Source organism: Chelon labrosus, assembly GCF_963514085.1.
Source record: "Chelon labrosus genome assembly, chromosome: 11".
Lineage (NCBI taxonomy): Eukaryota > Metazoa > Chordata > Actinopteri > Mugiliformes > Mugilidae > Chelon > Chelon labrosus.
Genome location: NC_140344.1, coordinates 26,799,010 through 26,821,003, shown reverse-complemented (window position 1 = coordinate 26,821,003; position 21,994 = coordinate 26,799,010). Strand labels below are relative to the sequence as shown.

The following is a 21,994-nucleotide window of genomic DNA, read 5'->3' as shown; positions in this document are numbered from 1 at the left end:
CTCTACTTGCTTTGGCTTCACTTTAGAGGAGCAGTCATGGCGTCCACTTTTTATATTTGTATAAAATTAAACAACATGGATTTCCTTTTAATCTTACACTCTAAGTGACTGTAGGAAACCTTTAGCAGATAAATAATACAGCTGCATTTCCAATTACAATTATTAACTCAACTGCGGAAAACTTCCAAAGGTATCAATAAAGTTGACTATCTATCTATCTATCTATCTATGTACGATTATCTAATAATCTAATAATAATCTAATAATCATAGTTGAAGCAGTGGGCTGCAGCCTCTAAGGATCGCGCCCGGGGAGCAATTTGGGGGTTAGATGCTTGCTGAGTGCGCCTCAGACATGGACACGGCGGGAGGCGAATCTGGGACCCCTCGGTCTCAAGTTGCACCTCTAACCACCACTCCACAGCTCCCCTAAAATACTCCACACCTCCCCCAAGTGGGATTAATCTATGGTAGAATATAGCAATAAACATCTTTGCTAATTACAATGATTAAATCTAAAGCTTAATATTTAGTGGTAACTAACCTAAGGATTAATTGATGTGGATGTTATTGTGGAGCCAATTTTTTCCATAGAGTCTCAGGAATGAATCTTACTAAAGGCCAGAAAGACGTCCTCAGATTAAAATAAATAAATAAATAAATAAACGTGGCGGTTACAAACACAACAGTGGCTTCAAGGCCAGAGACACGAGCATGAAGACACAAAACACACTCATGGCCAGCAGTGAGTGAATGATGGGGAGAAGGAGGCGAAGGAGGCGAGCAACCACGGTGATACATGGCGAGCTGAAGGAGAGGAGGCCGAGCAGATATAAATCCTTCCTTCTTCCAGTCAACCCTTAAGAAGCAGAGGCTGATTAAATTTTCATTCCGTCTCTCGCTTTGTTTCCCTCCCTGGCTTTTTCCTTTTTTCCCCCCGTCTTCTTATATTTCAGAAGCTACAGTTGAGATAAAATCCCTCTCTGAACTGAATGTCTGTTTGGAGGCTGAAACAACGTCCAGAGGGTCCAAAGAAAAAACCTCATCAACACCTAGGCTAAAAGTTTCATCTGAACAAAATGATTTCTTTCAGTCATCACGAGCCGGATTGCATTTTCTGGGTTTCTGGGGTGATTTTTCCGAGCAGCTAATTTCTGAACGGAGCAGCGTAACGACTTGAGGCTTGGCTCAAACCACTGATAAAAACACACCTTGAAGACGGGACGGTGGCGGAGAGAGAGAGAGAGAGAGAGAGAGAGAGAAAGAGAGAGGCTTTTTGAAGGCGCGCTGCACAATCGGTCTGATTGCATAAAAGCTTTACAGGAACAGCAGGGAGCTCGGACAAAGCCGGTGCACTTTCATTTCGTTTTATGTTTGCGACGGAAAATAAATCTTCTTGTTCACAAGTCCTGTAGAAAAAAAAACAAGAGAGAGAGACTGAGGAAAATCTCCTCAAGAGGTGAAAGGCATCGACTAAAGGCAGACCCTGAAAGGAGATAAAGAACTGAGCTTTTCTTTTTCTAATTTCTACATGACTTTGGTTTCCATCGCTTTCAGTCTAGAGCCAACGATGACAGCAGTGCTGATGATGATGGTGATGATGACAGCGGCACAGTTACTAAGCCAATATCACACTTTTGTTGTTCTTCACAAGCTAAATTGAGTCAGGAAGTCTGGATCTTGTTGCGTTGTCTGTTCAGATTTGACTCGTTTTTATCCAAATAAATAAAAACCTTCACACGTCCACCTCTGCACCCCCGGAGGGAAGACTCCAATTTTCATGGCTTACACTTCCTCTCTGGAGTTGTCATTTCTGGGGGTCAGCGTGCGCTCTCCATCAGAGCAGACTCCTGTCGTCTTCGTAGCTTTCACCGGGGTTCGCCACCTCATGAAAATTATTTGGCGACGGGGCGACGACGAAAACATTTTGTTGTCAGTTCAGTCATGCAGTGAGACAGAAATCCTCCTTCAAAACTTCATTTTAGGAAATTGATTTCCTGACCTTGGGAATGAGTGATAGGAGCTGAGGAAAGGAAACAGCAGCTCCATCTCAGCGGTGAAGTGACTGACACTTCACATCTGGATCAAATTTAGTTCAGAGTTTGTTAATATTTTTCCATCGGCTGCTTCAGTCCATGTAACAGTTTAGACTTTCTAGAAATCAAGTTGTTTTTTCAGATGGTTCCACAATATACACTGATCAGCCATTACATTAAAACCACTGACAGGAGGAGTAAATAACATCGACCATCTTGTGACAGTTCAATGTTCTGCTGGGAAACTTCTGGACCTGGCATTCATTGGTGTGGATGTTACTTAGACATGTAGCACCCACCTAGACCAGACCAGGCACCCCCACCCCATAGCAATGACACTCCTTGATGGCAGCAGCCATCCCCAGCAGGATGCAGCCTGACACAGACACACACACAAAAACGCTTTAGGAACAACTCCATTCTCTGATGAGTCAGTTTTGGAGTCACAAGGGAGACCTACACGATATTAGGAGGGTCATAATGTTACGCCTGATCTGTGTATATCATCCGTCCAAGTCAACAAACAGCTGTTCGTGGTTCTGAACCAGCGGTTGGCAGAGATCCATTAGGGCCAACAGCTGTTAATATATTCTACTGCAGCTCAAATGATGTCGGTGTTTATTTTGCAAACTGAGATCAGACCTCAAGTGGCTGCCGGGGACGCATGTGGATTTTAACGCCACGGATGTTAATGCAAGATCTGAACTGGGCCCAAGGGTGTAAGTAAGTGTTTAGCAGGTTGATAATGCATTTCTAATTAGCACAGATATTATGTACGTTAATTAATGGCAGAATCGTAGAAGACTATATTTCCTAATTATGTCTACTCTGAATAAAAGTGATCAAAAGTGTCAAAGTTTCTTCATTCATAGGTGTGGTGGTTAGCACTGATGCCTCACAGCAAGAAGGTTCTGGGTTCTAATCCATGGGCCGACTGGTTCCTTTCTGTGTGGAGTTTGCATGTTCTCCCTGTGTCTGCGTGGGTTCTCTCCAGGTACTCCAGCTTCCTCCCACTGTCCAAAGACATGCTGGTTAGGTTCACTGGTGATTCTAAATTGGCCGTAGGTGTGAGTGTGAATGGTTGTCTGTCTCTCTGTGTTAGCCCTGTGATAGACTGGATAGTTGACCAAAGAGTTAACCACCTACTCTGAAAATAGCTGACGAATTAATGAAAAACTAATCGTTTGCAGCAGTTATTAAAATGCAGAACATTTCCTGCGTTACAGGACACCTGGAGGGAGGGAATGGTTCGTGTTCTGCATGAACAAACACAGACAGACTTAACAAACCTCGTAGCATGACACGGAGCAGAAACTACACATGAACGAGCCTTAAGCACAAGGAGTGTTACATCGTGTACATCAAAGTCCTTTTTTCCCCCGACATGAGACTTTCAGGAAAATATTTAACCTTTCCAAAAACACACCAGCGAGATTAGAAAAACACAAAGTGTAGTTAATTGGGATTATAAAATCAATTTCTCCAAAGGAGCTCCTGCCTCCCCGTATGATTTGTAAGAGGGCCCGGCCACGCATAATGCATTTAATGCAGAAGCTGGAGGGAAATATTTACGATCTGCATATGAAACCTCTCAAGACTTCAAGTCACTCTCAATCTGCCTCGCTCAAACAGCACTCGCACGTATTCCAGAAATAGACCACTGACTTCAGAGAGCTGCAGAAAGAAAGCTGCCTGATGAAATGACGGGAGAGGTAAAGATGTTCGGTGTGGTTCTGAGAAGCTAAGAGGGGAGCGGTGCGGTTGGAGTTGATCAGCGCCTCCTCGTATAATAAAGCCGTTCTTCTGCCTGGCAACAGAGCGAGGACACGGCACGGAGGAGATGCTAAACACGACAGCAGGCGGTCGCTGCACACGCTACCTGCAGATAACAGCATCACGAACAACAAATACTGCAATTAAATGAGAATGCTGTGCTGAAAACAAATGATGTGCATTTAATTTGGAGCATTATCACTGGTGTAAATGAATCTGAAAGTCTCAGAAGAGTCATTAGTGAGCTGGCATTGTTAGCATTCATTTGAGGTTGAGTTCCTGGTTATCTAATGCACAAAGAATTGCTTCTGTCCGACAGCTATTAATGAATTAAATGATGCTAAAGAATAATTCATTTATATTCCTTCAGGGATTATTGTGCAATAACTGTGGAACGTGCATGTCTGCGCGTGCTTCTCTGAGCAAATATATTTTATATTATATTTGATTAACTTCTGCACCGAATGGACTGTAGATAAAGATATTCTATTCTGTATTCATGGTTCTGGTTTAAATTTGCATTGCACTGAGAAGCCAAACTTCTTCTTCTTCTTCCTTTTTTCGGTATGAAAAGCTCCAGCAGGGCATAATCAGAGCGACACAGAGGAGCACAGAGCGGCGTGCAGCCAAGCAGAGCGATACAAAATGAGCCACTGCTGCTTTAATGCTGAGAACATGTGCTGGGATGATGCAGTGTAACCCCCCCCCCCTCCATCACCACAACCTCCACCTCCACCACTACCCCAGCCTCTGGGACCTGCATGAAGGATCTTTTGGCCTTGGATCCATTCCAGCCTGAATCGTCCTCTTAGATGTGCTGCTACTCCTCTGTTCCACTGAGCTCTTCAGATAAAATTAAAATAAAAGCAGCTACCGTATGATGATGATGATGATGAAGCAAAGAGGGGACAGCTGAGGCCCGGGCACCAGCATAAATTAAGACTGCAATGTAAAAGTTTTCTCCTTGAGCTTGTGACCGTCAAGTCGATCAGTCACCTTTAGCGAAACGTCTGCCAACGTCTACTGCTGCAGTACTGACGCTCAGAGTTTTCTTTTTTTTCCAGCCACGTGGGCCAGAAGGGAAAAAGAAGCTCCATATAATTTTTACTGATAAAGGGAATAGATATTGACAAAGAGAAACAATCAAAGCACTTATAGGACGGGAACGAATCAGTTGGTGCAGGACATTGAACAACGTAGAAGGTGCTGTGTTGTGTGGGCAAATGTTCAGTCTGAAGGGGAGTTTTACTTTAATAAAAATATATATATATGCATATATGTGTGTAAATGAGAGCTTCAGTAACAGAAATGAGATATTGTCATTTTTGTTCTGTCTTTCCAGTTTAGGAAGATTGTCTTCTTAGCGATTGTTAGTCATCAATATGGGTTGTTTGTATCTCAGTGGCGGTTCAACTACAGAAAGGTCTCATAGCAGACATAATAATACTGCAACCTATAGCTAGTGATAGTGATAGAAGCTGTTTATCGTTAATGAGTTGTTAGCATTCTTTTCAGGTCATCTCACATGACCAAAAATGACAAAAACCATCCTTGAAAAAATGTATTTGAAGCGTATTTTAGTGTTTTAGTTTAATGTTAAGTCCCATCCACTAACATGAAGGGGGTGGAGCTTATGACCTATACTGCAGCAAGCCACCAGGGGGAGCTCTACTTGCTTTGGCTTCACTTTTAAGTGACTGAACATTCAACACGATCATCTAGAATAAATAAACTGTAGAACAACTGATCAGCATGATTCAGGAGAGGACTGATCTGTACGACGGTTTGTAGCTCTTCCTAGCTTCCTAGCCTCCCAGCTAAAAGTAGTGCTTCCTGTTTCCTAATACGGACTACTGCCCCCTGCTGGTATGGAGAGTTATTTCCTCTCTCAACATATGTATTATCTGTAGTTTTTGCTGTGTGTTCAAGGCGACATTGATTTGGTATCTCCGTACCTTCAGCCATTATAAGATTAGAACAACGATTAGCTAGTGGCTAACAGTTATATCTTAAATGTAGCCAAAATGTAAGTGTAAATAAATGAATTTAATTATTTAAAATCTAACCATTTATTTTGCCTGGCAGATCTTTGTCAGAGCATAATAAGTTCCCAACGGAGAGACGCCAAGCTGACTTCCAGGCGATCTTAAACGTATTAATACAGAAAATAAAGACTTTGCATTTAAAACTCAAAAGTCCTCACTGCGTGTTATTGTTCATATTGTTACCTATAAATCTTTTAACAAACTAGCTGTGGAACTTAGTTATTTTACAATGTTTGGTTATATAAATGTCTTAATACATCCTATGAGATGTGCTTTGACACAAAATAAATTGAGTGAGGCATTGTGAAACCTCCTGGATCGGAAATGTTATTTACTAGAGCGCTGAGGAGGACACAGCGGAGCGCGAGCTGCCAATCATCTGATTCGCGTCTAACCCGTCGAAACCGAGCCGCCGTCCGCGAGCTCGAATCCTCGTGAAGCCGAGTAGCTGGCATCAAACGGAGCAGGTTGCAGCACAGCGAGCCCTCTCATCTGCCAGTCGCCATTAAAGTTTCCAGAGGTCTCGCCTCTTGACAGCCTCTGTGCATTAAACACGAGCTCGGAGCTTAAGTGTGAGGAATTCACCACGATTACCAGAGAAATCTGCTCAGAATTGACATGAGGCAGAAGAACATGCAGTGAAGACATTCTGCTTTCACATTTAATAAAGCTCTGCTCAGATACGTATTTATAGATTTTTAGAGTTCAGTGCAGCCGCAGCTTTAGTGTGCACCCCTGGTACTCATGCAGGATGTGATTCATAGTGTCCACCATTTATTCTTATTTGATTACTGAGATTATAGTTTGGTTTACACTGTCAACAAATGGAAACTTTGTAATTTGGGGAAAACCAGAAAACTAAGATTATTATCTGTTTTTTGATTGGATTATTGAGCCTGGCTAAAAAACCCTAAGAAGATTTTGTGTGTGCAACTGCAGATAAAACGTACGGTGGCTGAGAAGAGCTCAATGCACTGAAGGAAACACAAGCTAATTAAGAAAACGTCTTAATGAGGCTGACAACGCGTGCGCTGCAAATACTCACAACACAACTGAATAAGGAAGCTCAAAGGACAACAGAAATGATTCCCCTAAAAGTGATGAACCTGGCCGGGGAGCACAAACATTGGTGGTGTTGGAAATGAGGGTTTTTTTTAATTGTAACATCCAGATCGCATGATTCCTGATAAGACTTTGGCTTATTTTTGGCATGTAAATTCAAGTAATCGGACAAAATACACAATTTGTTTGCGGATTCGTGCTACTGATGACATTTTAGACCCTTTTCAATTATTTCGTTTGTGTATTCTTCTGTTGTGAGTATTTGCAGCACATGTGTCACAAAACTGATGAAGGTGTTTACTTAATTTGTGTTTTGTCTATTTGCACGTGTTTTCTTAAGTTGCTGTGCGTTGAACTCTCACAGCCACCATAAAATAGGTCAGCTATGCTATCCTGGTGTTACCAGACTCAACTTTGATCAGAATATGAGTCTGGCAACACTCCATTTGGTGTTTTTTATGGGGTCTGCATCTCCTCTTCCTTGCATTAGCCAAACTGACGCTATTTTCACAGGAATACAGGCGGCGCCCTCTTGCAACTTTGGAGCCAGAGTCTGATCAGTACGATCCGAGAATGGAGCCACGGCGAGCTGCTGTTTTTTTACAACTCTCATGGTCCCACGGCAACTGGCAGTTGCCATTATCTCACATCGTGTTTCTATAGCATCAAATGACTAACTAAAACGAAACTTAATCCAAAAAATTGACACTTGAACATCCATTAACATTATATTAACTACCTGAAATGACAGAAACCATCCTTGAAAAAAATTATTTGTCATGTTTTTTAGTGTTTTATTTGACCCAAGTCCCATCCACTAACATGGAGGAGGTGGAGCTTATGACCTATACTGCAGCCAGTCACCAGGGGGAGCTCTACTTGATTTGGCTTCACTTTTGAGGAGCAGTTCCGCGTCCATCTTTATATACAGTCTATGGTTTCAACAGATACAGAGAAAAACAAATACCTCTGCATCAATTGGATAGTCGTCAAACCAATCAGAACCATTGGTCCGGCAGATCTTTGTAGGAGCGTAATCAGTTCCCAACGGGAGACTCCAGACCAACTTTCTGTCACAAAAGATTAATGGACGCAGGAGTTTGTCTGGCTTCCAGGCTACAACTACCACTATGTCAATTTCACTACTACTTCTTCCAGCCTTTTTTTTTTCTTTCTTGGTATCATCTCTCCAATTCTTGGGCATGTTCCAAAGTGTCCGCACAAGACTAAAAACCTGCTCTTATATATGAGGTTACTGATGCAACCCACAGACAATGAACCACACAACTCCAATTTATCATTAAGGGTGGCGTTCATGGTTCAGACGGCTCAGTTCTCCAGTATAAGAGCAGATTTTAGTGGATATAATGTTTGTATAAAACTCCATCTAAATCATATTTGCTTTGATGCTACAGTCATATTTAAGTCCAGCATCACTAAGCGACTGTTTCTGACTGATCACCTTCTCCCTGTCTTCTAACAGCTGTAACAACGCTAACATCTGTTACACCAAACTTTAAATCTGATTGTGGGAGCTCTGATTCTCGTCCATCTCCTCCTCCTCCTGTCTCAGAAACCACCGGAGACCGAGAGGAGCCAGGCTGTGCTGTACCTAATCAGCACGATCGATCATTTTAATTGATGACAGCGGATGAATGATCATCGGCATCGGGATTTATCAACGGCTCTGCAGCCAGACGTTCGATCGCACGCAGTCTGGTCGCGGTTATTAGATTCCAGACTTTCATCCTGTTCATTCACATAAATGCCAATAAGACGCTGCATCATCCTTTGAAACATCCTGAAAATGTTGGTGCTTTTGAAAAGATTTGTGAGTTTTAATGCATTATACCCCAAGTTTTATTTACATGGACGTGTGACCACCATCAGAGGGAGTTTCAAACAGACTGAGAGGGCTGGTGTAAACCTCGGATAATCTGTAAAATAGGAAAATCTGATCTCCAATAACCATACAACTATATATATAACTCATGATCTGCTGGTTTCTCTGTGGTTGGAATAAATCCATTCTCTCTGAGCATGGTTGCTCCAAGTGGGGTAAACATGAGGCGATAGGAAGAGTTTTCAGGAGGGACAGAAACATGGAGGTAGAAAAACAACCAGTTGTCAATAAAGATGTAACATTATCTTTCTTCTGTTATATTTCCACCAGAGTTCATGTTCCACAGCAATAGAACCCCTTTGTTGATAATGATGTTGTGGAGCATGTAGACACATATAACTGATCAGATTATTTTATTTAGGGTCCACCTTAACGTAGCCGACGAGTGTAAGAAGCAGACCCCTGACCTTTACTACACCATCAGTCCAAAATGGTTTTCATAATGAAACACACGCTCTCCAGTTGAACCTTCGTTGGCCTTCTGTTTGCGCTGCTGACCACCAATCAGAAGACTCCTATTCTTTGTCATGTCCAGATTTCCTATGTTACTGTTTCTAGACCGGACAAACAATAGCAATTCAAGGGTCCATTGAAAAAAATTAGATTTTTCCAATTTGATTTCTAGTGGGTTGATCAAGTACCATAATAACCTATAATTTAACAACAACTCCAAACTTTTTCCTTTGTTTTGGAGCAAAAAATGTGTTTTTACCCTTCTTTTAACAGGTGAGGTGGACTGAGAAATAATTTGCCATCAATTTACAACGCAGTCTGAACATCTGTCTCCAAGAAGTTTCACACCTTGAGCCTGGAGACTCTGGCTGAGAGTGGGTCGTTAGAGCACACCATTCCTTGGAGAAAGTAAACAGGATCATAACAGTTTCCTCCAATTACAGGTGAGCGTCTGGTCATTACAGACCCCAGTTGAGTGAGTGTCAGGTGCGTACTACCCACAGATATTCTTACTACAACCCCAACTTCACACCAGTGTTTTAAAAAGGCCCCGTTGCTATTGTTTGTCTAACCTAGCAACAGTAAAGCTTGTTATGTACTCCGCAAGAAACAAGAAATTAGTTCTCGCTCCTGGGGCAGTGAGAACAAGAAAAAAAGTTTGTTTTGGCCAGGTCATTTATACTCAAGTCGGACGGTCGTTTTGACGACCGTGTCCATCGGATCACGCCGTTCATTCAGCATCCACCCACACACAGTATGCCGATCTCCACCCAGGAGAGATTGGCGGTCACACTGTGAACGCTGTGAACCCACTTCCAATTTCTGACCAATCACAGAATAGTTGCCAGACACCACACAAGAAAAAAGTCCTGCCCAGAAAAAGCTGCGAGAACTCCCAAACGAAGACTGCAAGAACAAACTTCTCGCTTCTCTTAGCCTTAACGTAGGAAGCTGGGACTTGATAAATGGTAGTAGCGCTATCATTGGTGGTCAGGAGACCAATCAGAAGGCCGACAAAGTGTCTAACAAATAAACTATAGACTGTAGAAAAAGGGGTGTCTCCACTTCCCCCAATTGGTCAAAATGCTGGTATCCCAGGGACACGTGCGGCACCACAGTCTGGACTTCTGGACACTACATGTACGTCTAAATTACAAACTACACCGCAGCAGGTGTAACTTGAACCGTTTGTAAAGACAGAGTAAACACATCCACGTGGGCAAAAATATGACGTTTATCTGCCAGAAAACAACGGCAGTGACTCAGATGACCGGGAAAACCAGATCGTTGAGCCGCTGCAAGCAGAAGGTCTGAGCTCCCCCCCCTCAAAGCCCGCCGATCTCACGGCGGAGCGCCGGGGATGTGTTTCATCTCCACTGGTGTGTCATCCGACGCTGATTATTAGGCAGCAGACTCGAACCTGGCACTTACTCAGACGTTATTTCGATCCCCGAGTGACAAACACAGACACGATGGCGGGGGGGGGGGGAGAAAAAAGTAAAGTGCTGGTTGCAAACCCGTTCCCATGGCAACGCGGCCCAATGGATCCTCGGCTATATTGAGCGAGGATGAAGATCTCTGTTAGACCTGTTAAAGAGAAACACCTACACACACAAAAACTAGCCCCCCTCCCAAAAAAAGATCCTTTCTTCTGTCATAGAGAGAGAAAACAAAACCAGATGAATGCCTGAGTTAAAAGGTGAGAGAGAGAAATCTCTCCAAGCTATTCTGTGGGAAGGTTTGCTCTTAAGTGGCTCAGCAGCATGAAATAAAAGAGGATGTGTTGCTGAGAGCGAGTGGGCGATCTGCTCAGATTTAACTGGGCCGCTGAACCGTCTTTTTCCAAGCGCTTTGGCAAATAATCTCCACGTCTCTCATTCTCAAATCTGCGCCAGACGAGGAGGTGCGCGTTTAATACCTGATTATCACAGAGGTGCACTCTTTCTTTATTAACCTCAATTGACACCCCGGCGAAGCGGTGGCGTTTCAGAAAAGAGGAGTCGATTATTTCATTAGTTTTCCAATTTGAGAGGGGTCGCCGAGGCGGGCGCCGAGAGGGAGGCCGTCTTCTTCTAACTGTCTGACTCCGAGGGGGGAAAAAGTCAGCCGATCAATCGCTTCAGTGATGACAGGAAGAGGAATATAAACAGACACTAAACTGTTCAACACTTTGTTCACATCTGCTTTCAAACGGGAGAACGTGTTTTTAGCGTACTGGGCCTTCTGACTCATGGCGAATCCGTTTTGGGTGACAAAGACGTTTTCTCATTTCAAATTGATCTGAGGCTCCATTTAGAAGCAAATACGCTTGAAATGTGATGTTATGTAACGTGTGTTAAAGAAAAGGAGGATTATTTAAGGACTCCTCATGTTTTGTGGTTTCATCCAATCGTTTTAAGCGTCTCGTTCCTGAAACTGTAAGTAAAAACCGAGTCACTGTTCCTGGAAAAGAGACATTTTGACATTTAGTTTGTGTTTCTTTTCTTTTTTTTTTTTAAATGTCACCCTCTACGCTACGAACGACAAAGCAGCAATCTCATTCTGTTGTCTGCTGGCGTCACAAGTGTCACAAGTTAAAGTGACTGATATCTCCATGCGACTGCAAATAAAACTGAACCCATGTGGTGTACAAGTGGATAATGATGCAATCTGACTGAATTAACTTTCTAATGCATCTCCAGTGAGCTGCCTTAATGTAGGTTGATATGCATTTATCTGAGTTTTATTGATTTCTGATTTTTTAAATAAAAAATACACGCAGAATTTTTATTTTATTTATAATTTACTTTGTTTTCAAGACATTTTCTGAAGGAAACTTGATAAACAGAGAGGCCACATTTACACTTAATGACCCCAGAGAGCCTGAACTGTGTCTCCTTGATAAAACACATCCCTCTCTATTTATTTAGTCACATACTTATACACCAATCAGGCATAATATTATGACCACCTTCCTAATATTGTATAGGGGAGGGTCCTCTGTGGATCATCCCACAGATACTTGATCAGTTTGGGATCTAGTGAATTTGGAGGCCAGGTCAACACCTTGTGCTGTTCTTCATGTTTTTTTTTTAGTTGTTCCTAAAGTGTTTTTGTGTGTGTGCCTGTGTCAGGCTGCATCCTGCTGGGGATGGCTGCTGCCATCAAGGGGTGTCATTGCTATGGGGTGGGGGTGTCTGGTCTGGTCTAGGTGGGTGCTACATGTCTAAGTAACATCCACACCAATGAATGCCAGGTCCAGAAGTTTCCCAGCAGAACATTGAACTGTCACAAGATGGTCAATGTTATTAACTTGTTCCTGTCAGTGGTTTTAATGTAATGGCTGATCGGTGTATATTGTGGACCCAGCTGAAAACAAGTGCAACTGGATTTCTAGAAAGTCTAAACTCTTACATGGACTTTCTTACTGTTATAAGCCTGATAAGATGCTGACATGTAGCTCAAATGTCCAAAACATCATCTTTTATTTTTAAAGCAGCAAAAAATATTAACAAACTCTGAACATAATCTGATCCAGATGTGAAGCGTCAGTCATTTTTTACCGCTGAGACGGAGCTGCTGTTTCCTTTCGTCAGCTCCTAATCACTCATTCTCAAGGTCAGGAAATCGATGCCCTAAAATGAAGTTTTGAAGGAGGATTTCTGTCTCAATGCATGACTGAACTGACAACGAAATGTATTTGACGTCGCCCCGTCGCCAAATGATTTTCATGAGGTGGTGAACCCCGGTGAAACCCACACCAATGAATGCCAGGTCCAAAAGTTTCCCAGCAGAACACTGAACTGTCACAAGATGTTATTTATTCCTCCTATCAGTGGTTTTAATGTAGTGGCTGTATATATATAATGGTACTTATATTTTTTTATGTCTATCTATCTAGGGTTTCAGCATTTACTAACTATCCTTACAAATCCCACATGAATAATTTGTCCTCTGTAGGAGCTGTAGGCAGTGTGACTCAAACATGCCTCTGCTGCGCTTCCTGTAGTTTTTGTTTTTTTCCTCGGTGAGGACATGGAGATCACAAATTATTCATCCGCGCCGACTATGAAACGTCCCCTATGGATCTTGTTCGGGGCTTATTCTCCATGAATGAGTAAAAAGTTAAGGCAACCGGGAGGAGTAACGAGGGAGAGCGCGTGTTGTGGCGGCGCGGCGCGGCGCAGCGATGCGGTCCACCGTGCGCTCCGCTCCGGCTGCGCGTCTTGGGGGGACGTGACATCGGCGGCGTGGGCCCTTGCGTGTGTGAGTGCGCGCCGATGGTTTGAATACGAAATAAACACGTTAAAAAAAAAAACATTTAGATCAATGCATCAACCATCTAAACAACATGGACGCGTCCAGGAATCAGCAGAACAGCTCCAGACGCATCAACGTGACCCTACTGCACAACACACAGATCACCACTGACATCCAACAGAAATGAATCACATCCTCCACTGGATGATTAATAATTAGGTAAATCAAGGCAGTGCCACTCGTTTGTGGTTTTATTCGTGGTTTACGGTGACCACTCTCACAGGTTGGCTAAATAACGCAGCATCAGTGCCTTACCGTCAGCGGCCACGGAGCTCTGCAGCATCAGCACCAGCACCATCCACCGAGCCAGCATCATCCCGCCGTCCAGCGCCCGCGTCCTCGTCCCGATCCTCGGCGAGCGGGCGGCCACCGTCCCCGCGTCCACGCTCCACTGGGGGTGAGAGCCGGGGCCGTGGTTACCATTCACCCCTCCGACCCGGGGGCAACCGCTGGCGCTGCTGGAGAGGAGGAGCGCATGTTTGGGAGCCATTGGTTTGACCAATTAATCCTGAATGGAAACGCATGTAACGGCGGCGCTGCTGTGGCGAGAGAGGCATCCGATCAACCTTCCCCCGGTGCGGACAAGCGGGGCTCCGCTCTCCATGAAGCCCGCTGGAGGCTGCGAGGGGGGGGTCGACGCGGAAACAAAGAGCGTCTAATTTCTCCGTTACGCGTCTCTCAGCTCGCCCGTGTGCGCGTGTGTGTGTGTTTCTGTATGCTGGCTCTGTGTGAAGTCTGCTGTCCCTACTGCGACCGCAAGGCGCGCTCCATGTCTGCTGGCAGCTGCGTCAATGCACGGCGAACAAAACCGGAAGTCTCTACAAAATAAAAGCGTCTGGAAAGTGCTTTTTGGCATTGAGCAGTTTAATAATAGCAGACTAAGAATCATTTACTGTATAAAGACTGATAATCTAACTGGTCCTGAGCTAACAATGAATTATTTTTAAACACATCCTATTTTGTTTACACCGATCAGGCATAACATTATGACCACCTTCCTAATATTGTGTTAGTGAATTTGGAGGCCAGGTCAACACCTTGTGCTGTTCTTCATGTGTGTGTGCCTGTGGAGGAGTGTCATTGCTATGGGGTGGGGGTGCCTGGTCTGGTCTAGGTGGGTGCTACATGTCTAAGTAACATCCACACCAATGAATGCCAGGTCCAAAAGTTTTCCAGCAGAACACTGAACTGTCACAAGATAATTAAATGTTATTTACTTCTCCTGTCACTGGTTTTAATGTTGTGGCTGATCGGTGTACTAGGTTTATACTTACTCCTGACTGTATATATAATGGTACACATCATATCTTATATTTTTTATGCATTGCAAACATTTAAGACCTGTTTTAACTTCATATTTGGTCTATATTTTTTGTATTCTGCTGTTGTAACTCAACAGTTTCCCTCGTTGGATCAATAAAGTATCTGTCAGTGGTCATAATGCTGTGGCTGATCAGTTAATATTATATATATTGTGTATATATTATTATTATTATTATTATTATTTATCTATGTCTGTTTTTTATTTCTTTTTTATCCTTTTAAATTTCAGTAAGCTTCACAATACTTTTATTTTATTCTATGCTAAAGCTAATAAACCAGGAGCTAAAGCTAATAAACCAGGCGCTAACGTCAACGTTAGCTTAGCAAAATGCAATAGCATGTTGTGTGGCGACGCTGCATATATCACATTTATGAGGAAACTGCACCCTAATGTCAAACTATTAACTTAGTATCTAACATTTTATTTAGTTTCTTACTAAAACTTTACTTTTTGAGGCACTTTCTCCGAACTCCCTACGTTTAATTTTAGCAGGTGGCTAGGTGGCAGGAAGCTAGCTAACGGAGGTTAAAGTTTAACAAAGCTGGCAGCTTAAGTTAACGCAATGCGTGTTTAACATAAAGAATAGTTATTTAATCGGTTTAAATACGCATTAACACGTTTATTTTGTTTTAAAAAAATGAAATATTTTGTAATTACACGTTTTAATTTACAACTACAAAAGCGACTTCCGGTAGCACTTTGGCTAACACCAGCTAGCTTGACGCTGCTTGTTCGCAGGTGGAGTAACGGTTAAAATACCAGAGGGCAGATTTTTCATAAAGACACCATTAATTACCAAAAACTCTAAAAGTAAAAACAGAGATGAGAGCTGAGGCAACTCACTTTTTGTTTTTTGTTTTCTGTTTTTAGCCGAAAGGTGAAGATGAAGCTGCATCAAAGCAGGATGGAGCTCTTGCTGCCGCTGATCCGAGTTCAGCAGCGGGAGGCAGGCGGCCTCTGGTGGGAGCTGAGGGCAGGGTCTGACCCGATGCTTCCAGACATCATTAACCGGCTCCTCTGCGGCCAGTTCACCCAAAATAAAACCTCTAGTTCCTTCTTAAATTTGTTAAATTATCTGCTAAAATGCACAGCGGGGAGTTGTTGCATTAGATACCTGCTTGTTTGCAAAATGTTGTAATAAAAAATGTCACTAACTTTTCCACTTGTGCAACAAATGCAGAAATTATTAATTTGCAAATGAATTAATGCTCATAGGAGGTAGATAATAATAAAATAAAATGCTCTTGTTATAGTTTATTTATTGTTCAGGTGCGCAGAAATGGTGCAAAATGTGTTTAGGCCCCCATAAAAGATCACAGGTATTACTAATTATTTTTGCACACCTGTGTCTGAGCAGTCAAAATGCAAGAAAAGGGTCAAATTGAATCGTTTTTACTTTACTGCGTGTTCACTCTGACTGTGTCACCCATAGTCACTTTATGCCAAATTAAAAGTTTTATTTCCAAAAGCGACACCTCGTGAGACTGAAGTCTGTGGTCTGAAAAATAAATCCTGGTCAATTGAATGACCACAGGGTAGAAGACACTGTATGGTGGATCGAAAGTACACTGATATAAATGGTAAAATAAAACTGTGAAAGGATGAAATGTGACTTCTGAACCATTTCAAGAGACCGGTGATGTTATAAATGCCGTTATTCTGCTTAGAATATGGTCAGTAGTGCACGTACAATGACATTATATGCAATTTGTGAGTAGACTGGAGCAGTGTCTAGGACAATTACACATGATTTTAGTCTTCAGCGGATATTTCAGGCATCTAAACAGGCTTGTCAATTTAAATGTATGTCTAATAACCTGTTTTACAATATGTCAGGTTGTTAATGTTAAATTTAATTGTGGTTTACACGTCTTTAAAAGGGGGTTTTGACAGCTCATATTTACCAAAAAACACATGTGGGCACTGTTAGACAAGTTGTGAGTCTCACGGTGCCTTCAGGGCCACATGTAATATTCTAAATTTAGTCAAATACTAGTTCTATATGTCAGTAGTTAAACGCATTTTAACCAACTGAACCATATAGAATATTAATAACCTCAATATTGCTTCATTTGACATTTTTCTTATTTTTTTTAATGAAGTATTTCCGACGCAACGTGAAGGCAGCAGCAGCAAGACTCGCTGAACCAGGAGATAAAAATACATCTAAATAAATAAATACATCCTCAGTTATACACCAGACTAATTGTTTCAATCGAATATGCTTTTTTATTTTTTAAAGACATACACAAATATGTTCTAATAAGAGTGCACATTTTGTGTTGTAACGTCAAAAAATATTGCAGTGTCAGACTTACTGTTATTTTTAATGTATTTATCTTAACAGTATAGTCTTTGAACACCTCGGGGGATCGTATTGATCAGGAAATGATCAAATAAAATATAAATTCTAAAATAAAGTAGAAAATAAAAACTTCTTAAACAGGTTTAACGTGGATAATAATACTAATAGTTGTGGATTGTTAAGAGGGGTGGGTGTTTTGAAGAACCTTTGAATCAATGCATAATGTATAGTAAAAAAAAAAAACAATTATAATAATTTAAGAGCATAAAGAAATATTAAAGAAGAATGAGTTATGATGCATCTTTGATCAGATCATTAAAAAGGATAATTAAGTATAATTAAGTTATTTAGTACAGAATATGTCCAGCTGGAAGCACCACGACCAGGAGGGGGCGACATTATTCTACTTATAGCAAATTACCCAATGTTGAACGCAGGAGGAAGTCTGAAGCGTCTATTAATTAAAAACTTAATTAATTAATAGGGAGGAAAAGTATCCGCAAATATCGCGAGAAGAGAAGAAAAGGGGGCGGGGCTTCTACGTTCGAAGATATGATGACGCATTGGACGTCTGGAACGTCAACTGAAGATCAAAGGCAGACATGGTGTGGCTTTGATGCTTTGATGTGAAGCCGAGTCTTTAAGTAGGACTCAGCCTCTTCAGTCCGCACAGTTACGTTTCGTTACACTGATGCACCAGTTCGTGAACAGAAGTTTCTCAACACATAACAGAAGTTCTCAAAACTTAATGCAAGTTTCTCAACAAACCATTCGTCCAAGTTTCTGTATCTGGAATACAATGCAGACAACGCAGACAACCAGCGCCATGGACGGAAGAACCCTTTCCCAGGAAGAGGAGGTCCCTGGAATTACAGTGGACACAGTTCTCCCTCTGGTCGAAACCTTTTTCAAAAGGATCGACAACAAGCAGTGGCTGTTTCATATAGCAGCGAACCCTGACGATGAAACCAAGTATTTCTTGGGAAAGCTGCTATCGGAGGTGGTAACACTCATTTCAAAACACATCCTGGAGAACGACAAAGCACCCGTCTCTCAGAAGCGTGTTTTGTCCACGGTGGGCGACATGCTTCCTCAGACTTTCGCTCGATTCCTGGACGTTCCAGAGGAGGTCGACTGCGAGAGCTTGGATATTTTGAAGGCCTTGATCGCCATCGACGTGACAGTGTGTGTCAACTCTGTCCTCTTCGCTCAGAAGTTCAACACAAAGTCAGTTGAACATGTCACTCCCATCGAAAGACTCAACGTTATGGTCCATCACACCATGAAAATATGGAAGGAGTTAACCGAGAAGAAGAAAGTGATGTCCAGAATTGACTCCCGCAATCTGACTGTGGACACCCAAGACACAGCCTCCGGAGGAGCACCAGAGAGACATTTTGACAATGACCTGGACATGAAAATCCCAACCCTGAAGGACTACAAGGCCCCAGACACTGAGGAGCTGGAGAGACCAGCTTCAGTCACTAAAAACCCAAAGTCCGACAGCAGACGAAGAATAGGGAGCAGGACTAAGAAATTCTTCGTAAGACAATTTTCCAAAGTGTCACATTCTGCCAACAGAGTGGCACCAATGGAGACACAGAATGATAGAGACGGCACTCTTAAGGAGGCCTTTGTGCCTGAGGAGGCATGGTCAGAGATTACTCCTGTGGAGGCCTTTGTGCCTGAGGAGGCGTGGTCAGAGATTACTCCTGTGGAGGCCTTTGTGCCTGAGGAGGCATGGTCAGAGATTACTCTTGTGGAGGCCTTTGTGCCTGAGGAGGAGTGCTCAGAGATTACTCTTGTGGAGGCCTTTGTGCCTGAGGAGGAGTGCTCAGAGATTACTCTTGTGGAGGCCTTTCTGCCTGAGGAGGAGTGCTCAGAGATTACTCCTGTGGAGGCCTTTGTGCCTGAGGAGGAGTGCTCAGAGATTACTCTTGTGGAGGCCTTTGTGCCTGAGGAGGAGTGCTCAGAGATTACTCTTGTGGAGGCCTTTGTGCCTGAGGAGGAGTGCTCAGAGATTACTCTTGTGGAGGCCTTTCTGCCTGAGGAGGAGTGCTCAGAGATTACTCCTGTGGAGGCCTTTGTGCCTGAGGAGGAGTGCTCAGAGATTACTCTTGTGGAGGCCTTTGTGCCTGAGGAGGAGTGCTCAGAGATTACTCCTGTGGAGGCCTTTGTGCCTGAGGAGGAGTGCTCAGAGATTACTCCTGTGGAGGCCTTTGTGCCTGAGGAGGAGTCTCCAGAAGGCAGCGCTTCAGAGGTCATTGAACCTCTGGCAGCATATCCATCACCTACCCTTGGATCCGTGGAAATAGATAAAAAGGATCGACAAGCAAAACAAGAAAGATGCAGAATGTATGTGAGCCTCTTCGTTGAGGACCTGCTTTTGAAGGCCACAAAGAAATCACGGGCGACCTGGCCTCCAGAAGTGATACATGACATCCACCTGTGTCTCGTGGATAAAATCATGGCTGAAGTCGACTGTCTCAACATTGCCCCAGAAAGGTTTAACAACCTTCACAAGACAGTTTTCAAAGACCTCAGCAAGAAGTGGAAATCTGCAAGCTCTGTGATGGTTCTCATCGATTTAGAGCGTCCAATGGCTGACGATATGATCGTCTCTTTGTTCAAGAAACATGTGACACAACCTGGAAACATCAGAAGGTTCCTGTCATATGCAAGAAAAACCACCCACAACATAATCTTCAGACCCCGTGCTGAGGATATGTGATTTGGGTTCCTTCTCTTCTTGTGGTTTCTGCTGGACAGAGACCATTGGGGGAGGGGTTATTTAAAAGGGGGGATACCTCTTCTTCTTCTGGTTTCTGCTGGACAGAGATCAGTTGAGGAGGGGGTTACCCACTTTTAGGAATACCTCCTCTTTCACATGTTACTGCAATGCAGAGAGCAGTGGAAGAGGGGTTGGTGGGGTGGGGTTGGTTGGGGTGGGTTGGTGGGGTTGGTTGGTGGGGTGGGTTATTTAAAAGGTGGGGTACCTTCTCTTCTTGTGGTTTCTGCTGGTCAGAGATCATTGGGGGAGGGGGTTATTTAAAAGTGGAGATACCTTCTCTTCTTCTGGTTTCTGCTGGACAGAGATCAGTTGAGGAGGGGGTTACCTACTTTTCAAGATACCTTCTCTTCTTCTGGTTTCTGCTGGTCAGAGATCAGTTGAGGAGGGGGTTACCTACTTTTGAAGATACCTTCTCTTCTTCTGGTTTCTGCTGGACAGAGATCAGCGGAGGAGGGGGTCATTTAAAAGTGGGGTTACCCACTTTTAGGAATCCCTCCTCTTTCACATGTTGCTGCAATGCAGAGAGCAGTGGAAGAGGGGTTGGTGGGGTGGGTTGGGGTGGGTTGGTTGGTGGGTTGGTGGGGTTGGTTGGTGGGGTGGGTTATTTAAAAGGCGGGGTACCTTCTCTTCTTGTGGTTTCTGCTGGTCAGAGACCATTTGGGGAGCGGGGTATTTAAAAGGGGGGATGCCTTTTCTTCTTCTGGTTTTTGCTGGACAGAGATCAGTTGAGGAGGGGGTTACCTACTTTTGAAGATACCTTCTCTTCTTCTGGTTTCTGCTGAGCAGAGATCAATTGAGGAGGGGGTCATTTAAAAGTGGGGATACCCACTTTTACCCACTTTTAGGAATCCCTCCTCTTTTACATGTTGCTGCAATGCAGAAAGCAGTGGAAGAGGGGTGGGTTGGGGTGGGTTGGTGGGGTTGGTGGGGTGGGTTGGGGGGGGGGGGGCTTATAGATACTTTCTAATCCTGATTACCTGTTTTTGGGTTTACCTTCTCCTCTGCTGGATGCTGCAAGTCAGATACCAGTGGAGCAGGAGGATACCTGAATACAGGTCAGGACTTCCTGTCATCTCAGTGGACAGCAGTACAAGCTGACAGCTAGAAGAGAAGGGATTGATTTCCCTTTCATTAACTTCTGTCAACTTGTACTACTGCTCACTTTAGTGGTGTGGGTTTTCACACCTTTCGAATTCGAAAAAAATAAAATAAATCAAAATATACATCTACACTTCTTCTTATTTCATTTGACAAGTTAAAATGTAATATTATGTTTTCAATAAACTGAATTACACATACTCAATGATTTCTCAGTTTTGGCGTGAATCATTATATATATAGTATATGTATAGAGGTATTACCTTTAGTGAACATTATCTATTGTTATAATATCACAGCTGTCACAGTAGTGGGTATTATTTAGCTGATGTTTAATAGTATTTATCCTTCACAGAAAACAAAAGTGTGCGTTTTAAACTCTTGTGTACAGAACATTACTTTAGTGTTGGTATATTAACACGTCTAAGTGATTATCAACACTTTTTATCCTAAATTAAATTCAGTTTCATTTATGTTGCATCAATAACAATCCCAAATCGAGACGTTTTAAAGAACCAGAGAGTCTGAGTCACCCAGCAGCCTGGGCATATAGCAGCCTAATTAACTCAGGATTCTGCAGCTTTTTACAAATAAAAGAATTGTGAATCACTTAAGTTTATTCAGGACCTTTTAAATACATTTCTACTGTTTATAATAGTTCCAAGTTATTCTGAGAAACTCTCTGTGATAATCCAGTGTCATATTTAAGTATTTATTTAGTTGTCCTCACTGATTCTGTACTGTGTTTTAGTGTTGATTGTTGATGACTGGAGCTAGGTGCAGCATTGCAATCCAGTTCACAAGAAGAGTCTGTAGAAAGGGCGCTCTCTTGTGGTTGTCATTTTTACATATCTTAAACAACATTACATTGCCATAAAACATTTACAAGTCCCGAAACAAATTTAC

General features: G+C 42.8%; 1 protein-coding gene across 1 annotated transcript in view; it reads right to left on the bottom strand.

Moving 5' to 3' along the window:
• kiaa1549la (KIAA1549-like a) overlaps nt 1–14,073 on the bottom strand; it is a gene marked incomplete at its 3' end in the record, with an annotated part of 128,153 nt that extends 114,080 nt beyond the window's left edge. The window contains exon 1 of the mRNA XM_084555773.1: nt 13,826–14,073. Within this exon, the coding sequence (XP_084411899.1) occupies nt 13,826–14,060 (235 nt within the window). The 5' untranslated portion in view covers nt 14,061–14,073. The remainder of the gene's footprint in view (nt 1–13,825) is intronic.
• Nucleotides 14,074–21,994: the final 7,921 nt, after the last annotated feature.